General features: G+C 33.9%; 1 protein-coding gene across 1 annotated transcript in view; it reads right to left on the bottom strand.

Moving 5' to 3' along the window:
* Positions 1-18,738, bottom strand: part of TERB1 (telomere repeat binding bouquet formation protein 1) — a 34,953-nt gene that overhangs the window by 3,541 nt on the left and 12,674 nt on the right. The window contains exons 8-16 of the mRNA XM_074316016.2: positions 18,085-18,237; positions 16,731-16,862; positions 15,600-15,725; positions 14,291-14,451; positions 8,514-8,863; positions 7,415-7,479; positions 7,016-7,111; positions 2,715-2,864; positions 2,346-2,408 (exon numbers count right to left, since the gene is read on the bottom strand). Coding sequence (XP_074172117.2) covers positions 2,346-2,408; positions 2,715-2,864; positions 7,016-7,111; positions 7,415-7,479; positions 8,514-8,863; positions 14,291-14,451; positions 15,600-15,725; positions 16,731-16,862; positions 18,085-18,237 — 1,296 coding nt within the window. The remainder of the gene's footprint in view (positions 1-2,345; positions 2,409-2,714; positions 2,865-7,015; positions 7,112-7,414; positions 7,480-8,513; positions 8,864-14,290; positions 14,452-15,599; positions 15,726-16,730; positions 16,863-18,084; positions 18,238-18,738) is intronic.

Raw genomic sequence — 18,738 nt, 5'->3', positions numbered from 1 at the left:
AATAGTTGTACTGCGATACCCTTAGAAAACCTTACCCTGGCAGGTCAAGACTGTTAGCTATTTGTTAGCTTTTCAGCTATTTGCTAGCTCTCCTAGGATAAGAGCCACCGTTCAGATCTTTACAGAAGAGACAATCTCTCCCACAGAGGCTGATAAATCAATGAAAGTAATGTCTGACTAGGACTTAATGGCATTAGTTAGAATACACGCTCCATGAAGACAGGGATTTTTGTCTGTTTTGCTCACCATTGTATCCCTAGTGCCTAAAACAGTGCATGACATGTAGTAGGTGATCAATAAATATTTGCCAAAAGAAAAAAGTTATTGGTAAAAACTGTTCCAAAGCTTATCAATGAAGTTACTCCTTACTTTCGGGTCTACTGGAAAACTGTGGTTATCTAAGAAATAAATTATTTCAGTTTTACTTGCTAAATGATTTGAACTCATTGTAATCAGTACTGGATGGGTTATTATAACATTCAGGACATTAGGATACTGAAGTTGTTTATGTAAAGTCAGTCTCCACTTTTTCATCGCAGCTGCTATGTCACCAACTCCTACACTTAGCACCTGTGCCCAATTCCTCAGTTTACTGAAGCAGAGTAGTGGGTAGTCTAGAAGGAGGAAGCAGCCCTGTACACCACAAGGCTCCTCTATGGCTTCTTTATTGCACCTCTTGATATTGATTGGGCATTAGGAAAGAAGGGGAAAACAGGTAAGAAGGTTCAGTTCTAGAGACTCTTATTATTCAAACCCTCTCAAGATATCAATCCATCTTTAAAAAGAGCCTTGTCCCTGAGGCTCTTTAAATGCTTAGATGCTGTAATGGTCCCTTCTCAGAAGAATGGTCTCAAATTTGAGTGTAACCTATAATGAAATGAGTGGTGATAAATATATTTAATACAAAAGGGAAATTTATCAAGAGATGAAAAAATGACAATATAGCAAATATTCCTGGCTTGCTTGTGAAAGAGATATAAGATCAATCTAATCACTACCTCAAGATGTCTTTCTCTATTCTTAAAAAGCAGGCCAAATTATCAACTATTTGGTTTTAGCTAACACAATTCTAACCCACAAATAAGATGTATGTATGTATGAGCTGAATGTCACATAACAATATTTAGAATCCCTCTGTATAATTAATGTATAACCATAATTGTGTACATGTCATGAGGCTCTGCAAATAATTTTACTATGTAAAATCTTTATAGTATATTTTCACTTGTTACATATTTGCTTTTAAGGCATGTTGCTGAAAAAAGTCTATATTAATTTGATGCCAACTCCTTGTCAAAAACAAGATTTCTGAGTGGAATATGTTTCTATGGGGGAAAAAATACCCATTTTCTAACAGTTTCTACAGAAAATATAACTTTTAAAAGTGAGCTACCTTACAATGGTACTGTATGTTTAATTTGCATGCAGAACTAGAAAAAGAGACCCAGATATAAAAAGTAAATCTGAAATTTCTTTCAAGGTTTTGGCAGTGAAACTGGCCAAATAAAAGTATGTGGCAAAATGTTTCCTGGATGTAACAAGTCTGATTGGTTTTGCAAGAAATTACAGAATGGCTCTATAGATGTTACTAATTTCTAGGTTACTTTGACAAATAATGTACTCAACTGCTTATTCTTACTCTGCAGCTACTAATTCCATATGAACAGAAGAAAATGGTAATGTTCTTTAAGTCTCTGTGATAAATTTGTGATGGTGATAAAGTGAAATGTTAACCCTGAAGTTAAATAAAGATTCTTGTAAATTAACTTATTGTTTAAGAAGCATTTTGATTTTAAAGCAGGGTTTTAAGGTTTATACTATTTGTCTCTTCAGTTTTGGTTGTTTGAAGTGCTACAGTTGTGAAACAAAACTTTCTGCAAAATCTCTCTGAGGCACTTACACATAAATAATTTTGTTCTTAAAACAGAAATGTAACCTAGAGGACAGAACAGAGGGGCATCTAAAGGAAGACAGCCTTGCATTTGAATCTAAACTCTGCCATTTGCCAACTCAGCGTACCTTAAAGTGGGAATAAATACCTACCTTACAATGTTATTATAAGAATTAAAGCAAATAATAGTTGTAAAATGCCTAAAACATAGTAGGTGCTTAATAAACGTTAGTTTCCTCCTGCTCCTTCCCTAGCTGGCAAGCAATGGGGATGAGCGAGCAGCATAAGGAAAGGAGAGGGAAGCCTCTTTTCTGAGGAAGTGTGACTCTCATCAGAGCCAAGGGTTATCATTTAAGAGCCATTAATGGTGAGACTTAGAAAAATCATTTAGCTGTTCTCTTCTTTCTCAGAAATATATGAAATTGTGGCTTATTTAAAAACTAAATATATTCACTTATTCCTCCAGAGGTCGTAGGTTCATTACTAAGTTGTCTTCTACGTGGGGTCAGCAGAATTTCTGAAAAACATGGAAAACATTTTGCACGGTTAAGTATCAATCTGAGTAATAGCACATCAATTCCATTAGTATGATATTTCCTTTTTTTCCCCTTTTAATGGGAATCCTTGGGTGAAGTAGGAATAATTTTAAACTACCACAGACTAAATCTACTCCCTGGATACATCTTAAATCACTGGTTGCTCAGAGACAGAGTTTCTTTTCAACGTGATTTTACCCTCTAGCTTTTAACATAAGTATATATTCTAGATCATAGTTCAGAAGGTATAGTCATAAATACAATTTTAAAGCTGCTGAGTTAATTACTTTTGTTACAGATAAGTGATTTCCTTAGTTCACTTTTATATCTGTCTTCAGCTTCCACAATGACTTTGTGACGATCACATTGGTATGGGCAAGAGTGCAAGAGCTTGCTAAAATTTCGGCTATTCAGAGATTTTCCTACTGCTATGCAACCTAAAAGAAAACAAATTAAAGTGATGTATAGATGTTACAAAATATCTAATAACAAATCTATGAAAGCAAATATCTTTATGATGGTAATGGAAGTGAAATCAGGAACTTAATTATAAATATATCAAGAACCTTTAAACCATGAGAATAAAGACAACAAATACAAGACAGTAAAATAAGTTTTGCAATAGAAGTATGAGCAGAGTTATGGTGATATAGAAAAGGAGCATCTACTTCGGTCTCGTTCTGAGCAGGAGTCACTGTTAAGGGAAGATATCCAAAAGAAGTGACACTTTTGCCCAGTTGTATTTTTTAATGTCTTATGGAAAATTTCAAACACACACAAGTAAAGAAAAAAGTATAATGAACCTCAATGTGTCCATCACCCAGCCTTAATAATTAGTAACCCACGATCAGTCATATTTTATCTATACCCCATGTACTCTACTCTGTCCATATTTACACACTAGATTATGAAGCCTGAAATTTGCACTGAAGTATTACTTCATCTGTAAATACTTCATATACATCCCAAACAGATAAGAACTCTTTTTTAACACACAAAACTGTACCCCACCTAAGAAAAGTATGCTTAATATGACCTAATATTCAGTCAGTATTCAAATTTCTCTATCATTTCAAAACTTTTCTTTTTACAGTTGGTTTCTTTGAATCATGATTCAATGTCCACCATTACATTGTTGATATGTCTCGTGAGTTTCTTTTAAGCTATCAAGTATCCTCTACTCCTCGTCATTTACCTGTCATAGACACTGGGTCATTTTACTATGGCATTTCCCAAAAGCTGGGTTTTTCTGATTACATCCTAGTTGCATCCTTTAAAATGTTCCTGTGTGCCCAATAAACTAGTAATGAGACCTATATGATTGATGAGATTCATAGTCAATTGTTTTTAGTGTGTACTACTTACTACATCATAGTAAGAGGCACATAAAGTCTGGCTATCTCTCTCTTTTTTTAATGTTAAGATTGATCAGTAGGTTTAGGTAGTGTTAACCACATCCAACAGTTGTAAAGCTCTCCATCTGCCTGTCAGATGGTATTGGCGGCCCATTCCTAAGGGACTAGGAGAATTTAGCCAGTTAGAAAGTTAGCTGAGAAGAAAACATTTCTAGTACAGTGAACATGTGCAAAAGCACAAAAGAGTAACAAAGCATAGTGTGTTCAGAGAATCACAGGTACTTTGGTGTGGCTGTAGTATAAGGTATGAGAGAAGTGTGGGAGAAAAGTTGAGGTTGGTGAAGGTTAAAGGGGCAAGATCAAGAAGGGTCTTTGAAGGCCATGCCTAGGATTTTTAACTTCCTTAAAGTCAATGGGGGAGGAACTAAAGGATATTTATTAAGCAGGGAAATGACATAATTTCATTTGTCTCATAGAAAGCTCAGCTGAAGGTAAGAGGATCAGCATGAGGGGTTACTTCAACAGTCCAGAAAGCAAATAAGGGGATTCTGCAACAGCATTTGCAGTGAGAATGCAGAGATTTCTGAGGTAAAATTGGTGAATAATGAGCTGTTGGGATCTGGGAGAAGTTTAGGATAATTCTCAACTAACTTGGTAGTTGATTGAATGACAAAGTTTGGAATAAGCATGGCACATTTCTGACAGACTTAAAGAGAATAAATGTACACTAAAATTTAACCAGAAGGACAAAATTCTGAAAGCAGGGTAGAGAGTTTGATTCAGTGAGTTATACAGAAGCACTGAAGGTTCTTTAGCATCGTGACATGATTTTTAAAAAAGCACATATTAGGAAGAGAAGTTAGCAATATATACATTATATTTGGGGGTTGATGAGACTGGAGACTAAAGACTGCTAGGAAGTTCCTGGAGTACTCTAGGCATGAAGCGCAAAAAAGGCCTGTGTGGGAAACAAAAAAAGAACCAAATTTGAAAGATTAGAAATAGGGATGTAAGGAGAAAAAATATTTATAGATGATTCAAGGTTTGAAATAGTGGGAACTAATAGAAATAGAGTGGCTGGAGGAAGGGCAACTTAAGAGGGAGAAAGATGCTGCATTTTTAATATATTAAGCTTGAACTAAAAACAAGATACTGACATATGTCCTGGGTACAGCTGGAAATGGAAGAATGGGGTTAAAACCCAAGGTAGTAGAAGCCAAGTGTAGAGATACAGATTTGAAAATCATCAGTAAAATGACAGTTGATCCCACAAAAGTAAACGCTGTAACAGAACTGAGAAAGTGCTGTAGACTACAGCACTTGGGGTGGAATACCTGTAGCAATTTGGCAGGAAGAGAAATATAAAGCAATAAAGGTGATAAAGTGGAGTGGTTTTTAGACTGTAAATTTCTTGAGGTGAGGAATGAGTTCTATTCATCTTTGATTCCAGTGCCTGCCATAGAATAAGCGCTCCCTAAGTGTCTGTGAAATGAATGAATCTTCACTGAGGGAAGAAAGGAACTGAAAAAGAACCATCACAAAAAAAAACTAAGGGATGAAAGGGAGTTAACAGTTATAGAGTATCCACTCTGCTAACTGGAATACTTTTGATCAGAGGTTCCCAAACTTTCTCACTTCATGGCACCCTTAAGATCTTGGTGATTTTTTTACAGTAACCCTACGCCAAAAGAAACGCTAATCATTCTGTTAGGTGCAAAATAACATAACAAGTATTTATGTTCTAACAATTTAGTAGCCATTTGAAAAAAACAGGACACCTAATTGAAGCAAAAAATATTTGTATTTCATTCTTATTAATTACAATTACATCCTAATGGGATGTGTGCACCTATTGGGTAAAGCACAACTTCTCAAATCCTAGAATCAGACTGGACACTGCCACCTTCATTTCCTATTCCACATGGATTTTCATGTGGTGCTTGATTTTTATCACAACCACTGATAATCCAGCTCCACAAAGACATGATATCATCAAAAGGAATGTAATGAAACTATGAACTATTTTGAGCTAGTAGTTTATCTGGTATCCAAAAGATGTGGACTACTTTGTGTTTCATTTATAAAATTTTAAATATTGTGTAGTGCCCTTGTGAATTCACTGCAGAGCCCCAGGGAGCCTGAGTGGACAGTTTGGGAACTGTGACTTTAAACTATTGACAGGAGAAGATTTCAAGGAATGGTAGTGAACAGTGCAGAGATACTATAGGATAAGAATTTTTTCAAAAGTCATTGGTTGGGGGGGGTGGCGGGAAATGAGGCTTCAGGCTTCAGGTAATCTGTTAACATTAATGTTTAGTAGAAGGGCAATAAAAGAAGCCAGATTTCAGGGAGTTAAAAAGGGAATGAATACACTGGAAGAGAAGGGAGCAAAAGCAGGAATCTGGCAGTAAACAATGGAAGAAGAGGTGAATACTTGAAGCAATAGCAAATCACACAAAGTGTTTGGATTTTCTTTAAAACAGGGAGAAATTAACATAGTTTAAGGTGGTACAAAAGGAGTTAATGGAAAGAAAGGGAATGAAGAGAAAGACTACACAAGTATTAAAATGGGAAGCAATAATGAGAGATGGGATTCAGATTATAGCTAGATATCAGTTTTAGAGTAATAAAATTAAACTCTACATCCAAGACTGAAGAATAGTGATACTTTGAGTCTAATGTGGAATCGCCTCAATTTTCTTCATACAGCAGAGTGTGCAACTAAGAGTAAAGAGAAAATACCAGGGTATGAAGAAGAAGGGATGGAATAAGCACCATGGAACATTTATAAGAGCCCTGCAGAAAAAGTAAATACTGGGGCATGGAACACTAGAAACATTTATATATTTACTATAAATTAGATTTTATTTAATACTTAATGCCTATAATGTATAGAGCATAATCCAAAATACACACCTATTTACTGGCTCTCTAAAAATATTTAAAAAATGTTTACCTTAAGCAGTAAAATTAAATTTACAGATGGTATTACTTGTGACAAAAAGAGAATAAACTAATAAAAAAGTATTAGCTATGTTGATTCATATAAATACTGGAGCACAGGATGATACAGATAGAAGGCATTGTTTTGAATGTTTTATAATACTCCAGGTTGTTATTTCTCCAAAGAAAATTAAGTTTAAATCACACAGGTAGAACTACTACGAATTCTAGTTAACTAATATCATATAAAGCTTTAATTATGAAACAATTGTAATTTTAAAAAAATTTACCTGAACATCTATATTTGAACATTTTGGAATAATTGTCAGCTGATAGAAAATTGATGACTTCTTTATTTATTATATCTGAACATAATGTAAATGGATCTGAAAAAAATTGCAAAATGCAAGTTTTTTGAATAATGAAAAGGACCTGACATTTACAAGATTAATTATCAAGATTTTCATAAACTTTAGCCCAATACTACACATCCAGTCATCCTGATGGATATACAAAAAAAGTTCTGGATCTCAATAAAAGGTGACTGAGGCATTAATACCTCAGAGAGAGAATCAAAGGCGTGGCTTATATGTTAGAGGGCAGATATACCAATGCACATTTTCAGCTATATTAGTCACCTAAATACCTGTTTGCTTGAAAAATCAAAGAAGACACATTTTTAATCATACCTGTTATTGGTAATTGCTGCCTTCTATTTTTGACAATGGGATTTGGATCTTTAAAAACACGGTTGCTAAAAGAAAACAGAAATCAGATTACTAAAAATAAACATACTGCGTGGTGTGTTTACAAATGTTTCTGTAAGCAATGGTATGATTCTAGATGTTTGGCAGGCAGAAGGAGCTAGAGCCAAGATCTACCATAATCTACCAATTTCTGCCAAAGTAGGGCCTGCGATAGTTATAACCTTGTTTCTAAAAGTGGAGTTAAACAAGACTCCAGAGGGCAGTAATATTGATGCCAACAGAAAATGGAAGAAAAGGTTATCAAAAAGGAATATAGAAAGAATGATGGGAAAAGAACAAAATCAGTGGGCCAGAGGGCAAAAGGCTGTGAGAGCATATCTCATTGCTTTCTAATTCCGTATCTCTGAGAAATCAATTAAAATTAACATCAACGATGGTTTGAAAAGGAAAAAGGGGGTGGTAATGCTGTAATCCATCTAACACTATTTACCCTGCAACCTTCCCAGAACACAGTAGCATCCTCTTAAAGTTTCCCTCCTAGCAGAGTAACCATCAGAAGAGCAAAACACAGGGTTTAAAAAGAAAAGCTACAATCCCAGGTCCAGTCCCACAGGCTAACAGCAAGGTAGAAAGGACATCGAGGTGAGATGCAGGGAACAAATGAAAAGGCAAACCTAAACCAGATTTTCATACCCTACTCGCTTTCATCAAATTAAATTTACAAACTGGCTTTTGCTACATTGTTGATGGATTATCAATGCATACCTGCAGGTATAGGGTTTCAGTTTCAGTTTTCTGAGTATCCTTTCTAAAATTCAAATCTGATCATGTCACTCAATTTAAAATCATCAATGATTCCCTATACCTTATGAGTTAAAACCAAAAATCCTGAGTATAACTTGCAAGGGAAGTTATACTTCCCAGTCCAAACTCCTTTCCCAACATTCCCTACTTTAGGCTCCTCCCAAGACCATATGTTATCATTACTATATTCCAGTGCTTAATAATGTGGCACACAGTACTGCATAAAAAAATAACTGCTGAATAAATAAAAATTAGAAACAATTATTAAACCACATACCTTGACTGAGAAACAAATCTTTTTTCCCCAAAAGTTGTTTCTTCATGTAAGTGTAGATTGCAGCTTGAATTGGCTTTAGATAAAGTCTCATTTTGCCGACTCTCCCTATAACAAGCACTAACTGGATTTGCACTCTTTAACAGGGTCTTCATTTGGTCATCATCTGCACATGCTTTAGACATGAATCCATGGGACTTACAATTCTGAAGCTTTCTAGACTGGCTTTTATCCTCATCTTCTGCTTTGGGTCCTTCACCAATACTATCTGCATGGAGGTGTTTCAGTGTATTTTGAATATTTATGTTCACAGATGAAACATCATCCTTAAATTTTTCTCTTTGTATTTTTTCCTATAATGTAAAAATAATAAGTAAATAATTTCAAGATAATCCATTTGCTTTATAATCCAATCTACACTCCCTTTAATGCAGAGAAAGTTTATGATTGTCAATAGAATATACATGATAAAAGGGGTTTACATTAGGAAAAAAAGGGAGTTTATTCAATAAATGATTTGGGGACAACTGGGTAGCCACCTGGGGTAAAAATGAATTGGACCTATATCTCACAATTTACACTAAAATAAAGTCAAAAATATCGAAATATAAAAACTGAAGTTATATATGTTCTAAAAGAAAACATAACATGACATTTTAATGTTCTCAAGGGGAGGAAGATCTTTCCAACTATTACACAAAATCAATAAATCGTAAAAGGAAAAAAACTAACATATTTTACCACATAATTTTTTTTTAAAGTTATGCTAGAGACCAAGAATAATATAAGGGGGGAAAAGAGCCAGACGCAAAACCGAATTATAAGCAAAACACCTAGAAAGACTAACATAAAGTCATATCTTGGGCTACAGTATAATTTTTCTAATACCTACAAAAAGCTACTACAATGAAATATGAAAAATATCAACAATAGTGTAGAAAAACAGGCAAAAAACATGAACAGTTCACAGGAAAGGAAATATAAATACCTCTTAACCATATGAAAAAGTGCTCCATTCACTTATAATAAGAGAAATGAACATTAAAGCTACACGGAGATAGCTTTCTTCATCTATGACATTGGCAAAGATCAAAAGGGTAGAGAAACACTCTCATACATTACAGTGGGAGTCTAAATTGGTACAACCTCTATAAAGAAACAATTTGACATTATCTTTCATAATAAAAACTGTACATATTTATAGATACTTTTATATGTACAAAATATTAATGTTGTTAACTGCAGCATTGTTTGTAATAGATAAAAGTTGGAAATAACCTGAATGTTCACCAGAAAGGGAGAACTCTGAAACTCCATCAATGGAATACTCTGAAATTATAAAAAAAAGAATAGGACTTCCAGGTAAAAATAATGAATTTAACACCGATATTTATTTTTGATCCTTCCAAAAAACCAATTAGAACAACAATTTTTAAAAAGGCACAAAACCACAAGGGCAGGAGAACCGGAAGAAGAAACAGGTACAAAACTTTGGAAATTGGAAAGCAGGCAGGTGAATGAGAACATACTTAGCAGACTTTATAAACCTGAATCCAAAGCTAGCAATGGGAAAAGAAACTACCTAAGATATGCTACCAAACTCTCAAAAGGCTCAGGAATTGGAGGTACCAGGAACCCATAGAAGGTGGGGTTGAAAACAGGAAGATTAGGTGAAAATCTGTTTAAGAAGTAATTGGATTACTAGATCCCAAGCCATCACATACACACACTTAGCAGGCAGTTGACTGACACCAGAGGGTCCCCTCCTTACCCAAGGCTGGAAATTTAATCTCTGGGGGGGATAAAACAGTGTTCACATTTGGAAGACTCCAAGCAAAGCTGAAGGCAGAATACTATTCAAGAAAGAGACTAAGCAAATATTTACATACTGAATATTAAGACCCCAAAGCTTTCTTCCTCCATTTTGATTCCAGAACACTGGTTGACAACCTCTAGGCAGATTGGACATTGGGGGTTCTCCAAAAACAACGACCCACTTAATAAATCCTACGAGAATCCAGTGAACAAATTTCCAAGAAAACTTTTAGCATCTGACTTTTAAATATGAGTAGCATCCAAAGACCACCAGAAATCTGAACAAAGCTAGAGATCAAGAAAAAAAAACACCAACCTAAGAGCAGAAAGAAGTAGGAAGGAAAAAAAAAACCTATAAAAATGAAAGAGAAGTGAAGTGAAATAAGAAAAATATTTAAGATAAGAATGCCAATAAAGACCATGAAATAATGATTTAAAGGGAGTAAAAAAAGAGGCTTTGGTAACTAAAAATATCACAGCAGAAGTGAAAATTTTAATAGATTAGTTTAAAAAGTAAATTTGAGAACATTTCCCAGAATGTAGAATAAAAAAGACAAAGAGGAAAATAAGAGAATAATGATAAAAAGGAAGACCAGCTCAAGAAGTCCAACAAATAAGCAAGCGGAGTTTCAAAAAAGGAGCACAGAGAAAACAGGGAAGTAATCATCACAGCATAATGCACGAAAATTTCCTAGAACTGAAGGACACCAGTTACCAAATTGAAAGAGCCCACTAAGTATTCAATACAATGGATGAAAAGAGATTGACATCAAAATACCTCACTGTGAAATTTCAAAACATTAGGGATAAAGACTATATAAGCTTCCAAAGGGAGAAAACAGTTACACCAAAAGTTCAGAACGGCATTGGACCTCAAGAGTAACACTGGAAGCTACAAGACTATGGAACAGCATGTTCAATATACAGAAGGAAGGTGATTTCCAATCTAGAATACTTTGTCAGCCAAACTATTAATTAATTCTGAAGGCAAAACAAAAATATTTTGTAAAGACTAAAGAAATTTACATCCTATGTACCCTTTTCTCAGAAAGCTACAGAAGAATGTAGCTTTCTCTATCAAAATGAGAGACTAAACCAAAAAAAGAAAAGGATGACATGGGATAAAGGAAACAGGGAATCAGACCAGAAAGGATACAAAGAGAATCTACAGGATGATGGTAAAAGTGTATCCCAGAATAACAGTTATGTACCTGGCACAAAGGGTCTACCAGTTATTAATTTATTGGTCCTCAACTCCAAATCGATTCTTCTTTGCCCTGCATTGTAAAACTGAAACTAGACTCTATAGACCACTATTTCATGGCAAGCTTTAGTCTCTCATTTTGATAGAGAAAGCTACATTCTTCTGTAGCACATTAGAAAGTGCTAGAGGGACAATACAATGATAGAAGAGAAAGAAGGGGCTTTTTCTTCTTTTAGTGTTCTTTTGGCAAGTGGAGGCAGACTGGCACTATAAGAAATGTTAAAAGAGGTTCATAATTTCTTTAAAGTATAATTGCCCAGTGATTCCATTCCTAGGTATTTACCCAAAGAAATGAAAATGTACACTTCACATAAAAAAGCATACACCAGTGTTCATAGCACAGTATTCATAGTTGCCAAGATCTGGGAGCAATCCAAATGTCATGAACTGGTGAATAAATAAGTTGTGGTATGTTCATACTATGGAACGTTACTCACCAGTAAAAAGGAACAGAACAACATTGGTGAAAATCAAAAACATTATATATTATGTGAAATAAGTCAAACACAAAAGATTACATAATATACATGGATAATTCCATTTATGTGAAATTTTAGAAAAGGAAAACTAGCGACAGAAAGCAGATCGATGATTGCCTGGAGCTGAGGTTGGGGAATGGGACTGCCTGCCAAGGGACACAAGGAAACATTTTAGGGTGAGTGAAATATTCTATATCCTGACTGTCATAATAGTTACAACACTGTGTAAAACTGTCTTAAACTATATTTAAAATGTGTGATTATCATTGTATGTAAATAATATCTTAATAAAAATATTTCAAAAAAATAATTGTTTAAAGCAAAAATAATAACATTACTGGGCATTTATAAAAAATGTAGCAGTAAAATGTATGGCAACAATAGCACAAAGAACAAAGGGAAATGTAAGCATATTATTGTAAGGATCTTACAATCTATATGAGTGGAATAATAATATTTGAATAAAGACCATATTATAAGCCCTAAATCAATCACTAAAAAAAATATGTAAAGTTTAGCCAATAATCCAAGATGAGATATTAACAGAACATTTTAAAATAATATAAAAGGCAGTAGAGTAGAAAACAGGAACAAAGAACAAATGTGACAAATAGGAAACAAACAGCAATATGATAGACTTAAATCCAAACATATCAATAATTACATGAAATGTAAATGAAGTGATCCCATCAATTAAAAGGAAGACATTTAGGGATAAAAAAGACCAAACTATATGCTCTCTACAAGAAACCCATGCTAACTATAAAGATATAGGTTACAAATAAAAGAATATGTTCATCAAATGATAAATGGATAAACAAAATGTGGTATATCCATACAATGGAGAATTATTTGGCCATAAAAAAGAATGTGGATGAGCCTTGAAAACATTATGCTAAATGAAAGAAGCCAGTCACAGAAGACCACATATTACATGATTCCAGTCAGATGAAATGTTCAAAATAGGCAAATCTACAGATATAGAAAGTAGATTAGTTAGTGGTTGCTTGTGGCTGGGGATGAGGGATGCAGGGAAATAGCTAATTATTTAGAATATTTGAAAATATTCTAAGTTTGACTGTAGTGATGATTTCACATATCTGTGAATATACTAAACACTACTGAATTGTGCACTTTAAATGAGTGAATTGTATAGTATGTGAATTACATGTCAATAAAGCTATTTATTATTAGGTTGGTGCAAAAGTAATTGCGGGTTAAAGGGTTAAAAATTGCAATAACCGCAATTACTTTTGCATCGACCTAATAAAAAAGGAATGAAGTACTTATACATACTACAGCATGGCTAAACCTTTAAAACATTATGATAAATGAAAGAAGCCAATCACAAAAGACTATATATTATATGATTTGATTTAAACAAAAAGACTGGAATAGGCAAATATATAGATATTAGTTAAGTGGTTGCCTAGCCTGGGGGGAAAATGGAGTGGGGGAAATAGGGAGGGTGACTACTAAAGGGTATAGGGCTTCTTTTTGAGGTGAAGAAAGTGCTCTAAAATTGATTGCACAATGCTGTGAGTATACTAAAAACCAATGAAATGTGTACTTTAAATGGATTAATTGTGTGGAGTGTGATTTATAGCTCAATAAACCTGTTACAAAATGTGTGTGTGTGTGTGTGTATAGCAAAATGTTTACTCGAGTTGTTTACACAGATGAGAAATTGAATATAATATAAATGTCCATCAATAAAGACTAATCAAATCAATTATGGTAATCTATGATATTGACTACTACTCAATCATTTAAAAGAATGAAAGTACTACACTATACTAAGTTAAACACTACGCTTTTATTTTTAAAAATGCATACCATACGAAGACACGAAGCATACACAGAAAAAAATGGAAATGTGTGTATGTGCATATATACACACATATACACTTACATAGAGAGAGAGTGAGAGAAACATTATTACTGCTCTATCCTTTCTTTGTCTTCAACCCTTATTATATAAATATTAGATCTTTTGGCTCTCTCTTCCATGTTTCTTATTTTTTCAGTTCTCATTTCCACTTTTAAAAAATCTTGTTTTCTATGTTCAAGGATGATTTTTCAAGTATTACTATGGAATTTTAAATTTAAAATCATCAAAAATTCTAAAAATAACTTGGCAAGAAAAATCTTTTACCTTTCAACCTCTGCTGCTAAAAAATATTTGAAAAAAGTTGTATAGTCTTTGAAACATAGAAACCAACCTCATTTCCTTCTGCTTCAAGCCGTTCTATTCTGTGAAGAATTTCCTTTGCTTTCTTCCAGTACTCTTCAATAGTCTTCTCTTTCATATTTATGTTCTTCAATTGTTCTGCTTCATTTTCATCAAAAACATTTTCTCTGAGACTTAAAGATAATTTCTCAGCTTTTTAATGTGGGAAAAAATAGTGAGTTTATCCATTACTAGAAATGTTATTTTAACACTTTAAATAATGATGACCTCAGACTCCACACCCCGTTCTCTAAATTTTACCCATCTAGACTGTCTCAACTGCCCAATTGGTACTAAAAATAAGTGGAAAGCAAGTGCTTAGCAGACAGATGCTCGGGACCCGAACAGTCATAAAATAGACTTTATTCTTCAGAGTTATAAGAAAAATAATAGCATAAAAATATGTTCTGCCAGGCACATAAACACCTTCAGGTGTAGGGATACTGGCTTTAAAGCAGTGTTTTTAAAAAATAGTTTTCCTAAAGTAGTTCCTTTCTATAATCTTTTAAATTCTCTTTTCACACGTGGTAGCAGCAATTTTTCTTACAAAAAGACCAAAATCCTTTTCATGTACATTGACCTCTGTGCTCCAGCCACACTGGCTATCAATTCCTTCCATACACCAGGTTCCCTCCTATCACAGGGCCTTTGTACCTCACTATTGCGTATGCCTGAGACACTGGCCCATAACAAATTCCCCTCTTTTTACCTATAATTAACTCTATACATCCAGATCTCAGCTCCTTCCATTTCCTTCCAAAGCCTTTTCTTCTCCAAGTCTAGGTCATAGTCCTTTGTTATAGGCTAAGATCTGTGTTCCATCCATTCTAAACCCTTATGTTAATTTATAATAATACACTCACTTTTGAGACTATTCAATTACTACCTATTTCTCTAATTAAACTAAGCTCATATCTATGAGTGCACAGACTGATTCTTATCACTATATCACTAATGCCTAGCATAGTGCTTAGTAAATAATAGGCATTCAAACATTTTTTAAATAATGTACTTTATATTGACTTAATCATAAGTCTCCTGTAGCCCTCAAATTTAAGTCCTACAACTACAATTGTCCACATTGCATAAAATAAATGAATTATCTATACTGTTGCTCTCTCCCATATAGATTTTTTTATATGCTGACATACTCTTAATTGTCATGTTCAATTTACATACTCTGCTTTTCAAATGTAAGAAGAGCCTGGGAGCTAAAGGGGCTTTGTTCAGCAAAGCAAATATAAATTCCCCTTCATAAACTTTGGTTGGTACTTTTTTTTTTTAAGTAACAGTAAACTTACTAATTTTTTTGCAATTGTAAAGCACGAAAGTGGCAGCTTTGTTTAGTTCGTCATTTTGAGATTCAGTTAAGGCTTGTATCAGGAGTGGAAGCCCATTGTTTTTAAAAAGGTCATACTGATTTTCCTCTGGAAAACACATCAAAAAATTAAAGTAGAACATAGTTATTTTATCATAAACTATTTGCATGAAGTCATAATTCTTCCTAGTGATAATTATGAACATAGTTCAAATTTAAAATTAGAGAAAAACATAAATAGTTTCAAAAGTACTTTGTAAATTTAGGAAATAATTGACTCACATAAAATACCTAAGTCTCATAAGTGATGATTTCTGAAACACAGCCAAATAGTGTCATACCTCATAAACATAAATAAATTGCCCTCAACTTGGTTTTTAAAAAGGTATAGTTGTCAATCAAACCTCAATAAAATAAAAAAGTTTAAAAAGGTATACTAAATCCTAAATTATACAGAAGAGAAAGAATAGAGAAATAAACTAATAAAGGAAATGAAAATGAAGGAAGGAAGAGAGAGTAGAAGCAGCAAAAGAGAGCAAACAGAGGAGAGTGGAAAAGTGGGAGTGGGAGAAAGAGAGCGGGTTGATAAAAGAGAGAGGAAGAGAGGAAAGTGAAAAGAGTTGGAAAGAAAAAGAAGAGTGGACAGAGGGAGAATGGAGAAAGGGAGAAAAATGGAAGGGAGGAGAAAAAAGAGAGAGAATGACAGGTAGAGAAAGATAGAACTTTTGAAGGTTTTAGCCAAGGAGAACAGGATCATACTGTGTGCAGCAGTGTGAAGAGTAGATTGAAAAATGGAGATAGAAGGAACACAGGGAGGAATCTATTGCAATAACATTGATGAAAGATGTTGAGGGGCTGTGGGCCTAAATGGGAGGGTAGCACTGGAATTGGGCAGAAAGGGATAAGGAGAGGTAAACAGTAGTAGAACCACAGCTCTTAGGGACTAACTAAATACAATGGATTAAGGATGAGGAGCATAATGACTTGTTTGGGACCTGAAACACTAGGAGAAAGGCAATATTTTTAAGCTTTACATATGAGTGGGAAGGAAATAACAAAAGTGTATTTCCACTCCATTGTTTTAATAAGCACACTAAATAAATCTAATACTTACCACATGCCTCTGTGCAATGACCAAGAGTAAGAATAATGCTACATTTTTCTTCTGAATCCAGACTTTCATGAAGTAGTAATGTCAGAAGTTTTGAAACAATATGGTACTTGGATAGTATTTCCCCAAAAGTAGCTATTGGTATAAAATAGAAAGAAAAAAAAAGAGTGAATACAAACTTAAAACTTGTAACTATACATATACTATTTCTCATATCTTATATATACTATTTTTCAGATCTTACCTTGGAAAGATGACATATATATAATATCTAATATTTATATGTAACATCTTATATGTGTATATATGTGCAAATATAAATAAATGCATTGTAATAAGATAGTGGCTGATATAGCCCTCATTAATCCCTCTTCTCATATTAAACTTATTTTACTAAAGCAAAATTTTTGAAGAATGGTTTCTTCTTAATTGTCCTGTATAATATTGGTAACACGAAGCCTAAAAGCCAAATATGCTTACTCTCACCTAATACATTTCTTCTTATCTAGACAGTCAAGACCTTCCTATATCATCAATTCCTGTCTGTCAATGAAATACACTAACTGGTCATGGTTCTACCGATGTTAATGATGCAGTGAAGCATACCTAAAGCTATGCTGAGCTATGACAAAATTCAAGAAGTCCGCCATTTTAAGCTATACTTCCCATAGGGTTTTTAACAGAGTTCACCCAGAGTCTAACAATATTTATATCAACAATAAGGTTGTAAATTCCTGGAGGGACTGTATCTTAGTCATCTTTGTATCTCACATAGAGCCCAACATATAGCAGGCCCTCAATAACTGATTTTTTTAAAATCATCTACTTATTTTTCAGTTATTTGTGAAGAGTTGCTTATTACAAAGATTTATAGACTATCATTCCTCAGTGTTTGTACATGTGAGAAGCAGCCATGGCTTTAAGTCTGGTTCTGTCACTCACTAGTTATGGCTGGGTAAGTCAGACCTCACACTTAAGAGGCATACCTTAATTCTTTACGTAATTTTTTAAAAATCTATAAATAGAGTTTTCCATTCCTTGTTTCTCAAATGTCCCTTGATTTTCTCATCTAAATTCTTTAATTTAATGCCATTTTTTAAGTGAAACAAGGGTTTAAGAATGATACAACTTATCATCATTAGACTTGAAATTAGAAGACCTAGATTTGAACCCTTAGAGAAGCTATAACCTCATGGGGAAATAAGCAGTTAGCCTAGATCATTTCTAAGATTCCCTCCCACTTGTGAAAAACTGTAAGTCCAATCCATGTTAGTATTCAAGCTACCATTTAAACATTCACCATGTTGAATTCAAATAAAATGGAATTGTAGAAAAATTACTAAGCCTTTTTACTCACGATTATCAGCAATACACGCATCCACTGTCTTTATCACCACCACTGCAAGCTTAGCATTGGAAAGAGTCTTGAGTGAATCAAATTCCAGCTTCACAAGAACTTGAGACAGTACATCCAGTCCACCCACAGATATAAAGTATTTCTGAACATATGCTTAAGGAATAAAGTAGCAGAACTCTTAATACCTCAGACAAGACAATTGTATGGTTTCATTCAATTAATTTGCACAAAATATAACATTAACTTGACTTTTTCAAATACAGTCATCCCTCAGTATCCACAGGGTATTGGTTTCAAGACTTCCCCTCACCCCCATTCTCCCCCATGGATACCAAATTCTGAGGATGCTCAAGTTCCTTATATAAAATTGCATAGTATTTCCATATAACCCATGCACTTCTCCCATATACTTTAAATAATTTCTAGATTGTTAATAATACTTAATACAATGTAAATGCTTTGTAAATAGTTATTATACTGTATTGTTTAGGGAATAATAGAAAGGAATTAAAGTCTGTAAATATTCAGTACAGACCTAACTATAATACATAGCACACATCAGCAACAAAAAAAATTTTTTTTTTTAGAATTTTGGGCCCGGGTTGGTCGAACTTGCAGATGCAGAAACCACAGATAGAGGGGCCAACTGTACTT

The sequence above is a fragment of the Rhinolophus sinicus genome, chromosome 8 (assembly GCF_057876585.1).
Source record: "Rhinolophus sinicus isolate RSI-liver-muscle chromosome 8, RSI-T2T, whole genome shotgun sequence".
NCBI lineage: Eukaryota > Metazoa > Chordata > Mammalia > Chiroptera > Rhinolophidae > Rhinolophus > Rhinolophus sinicus.
Note: the sequence above shows the minus strand (reverse complement) of the source record. Positions and strands in the feature narration are given on the sequence as shown.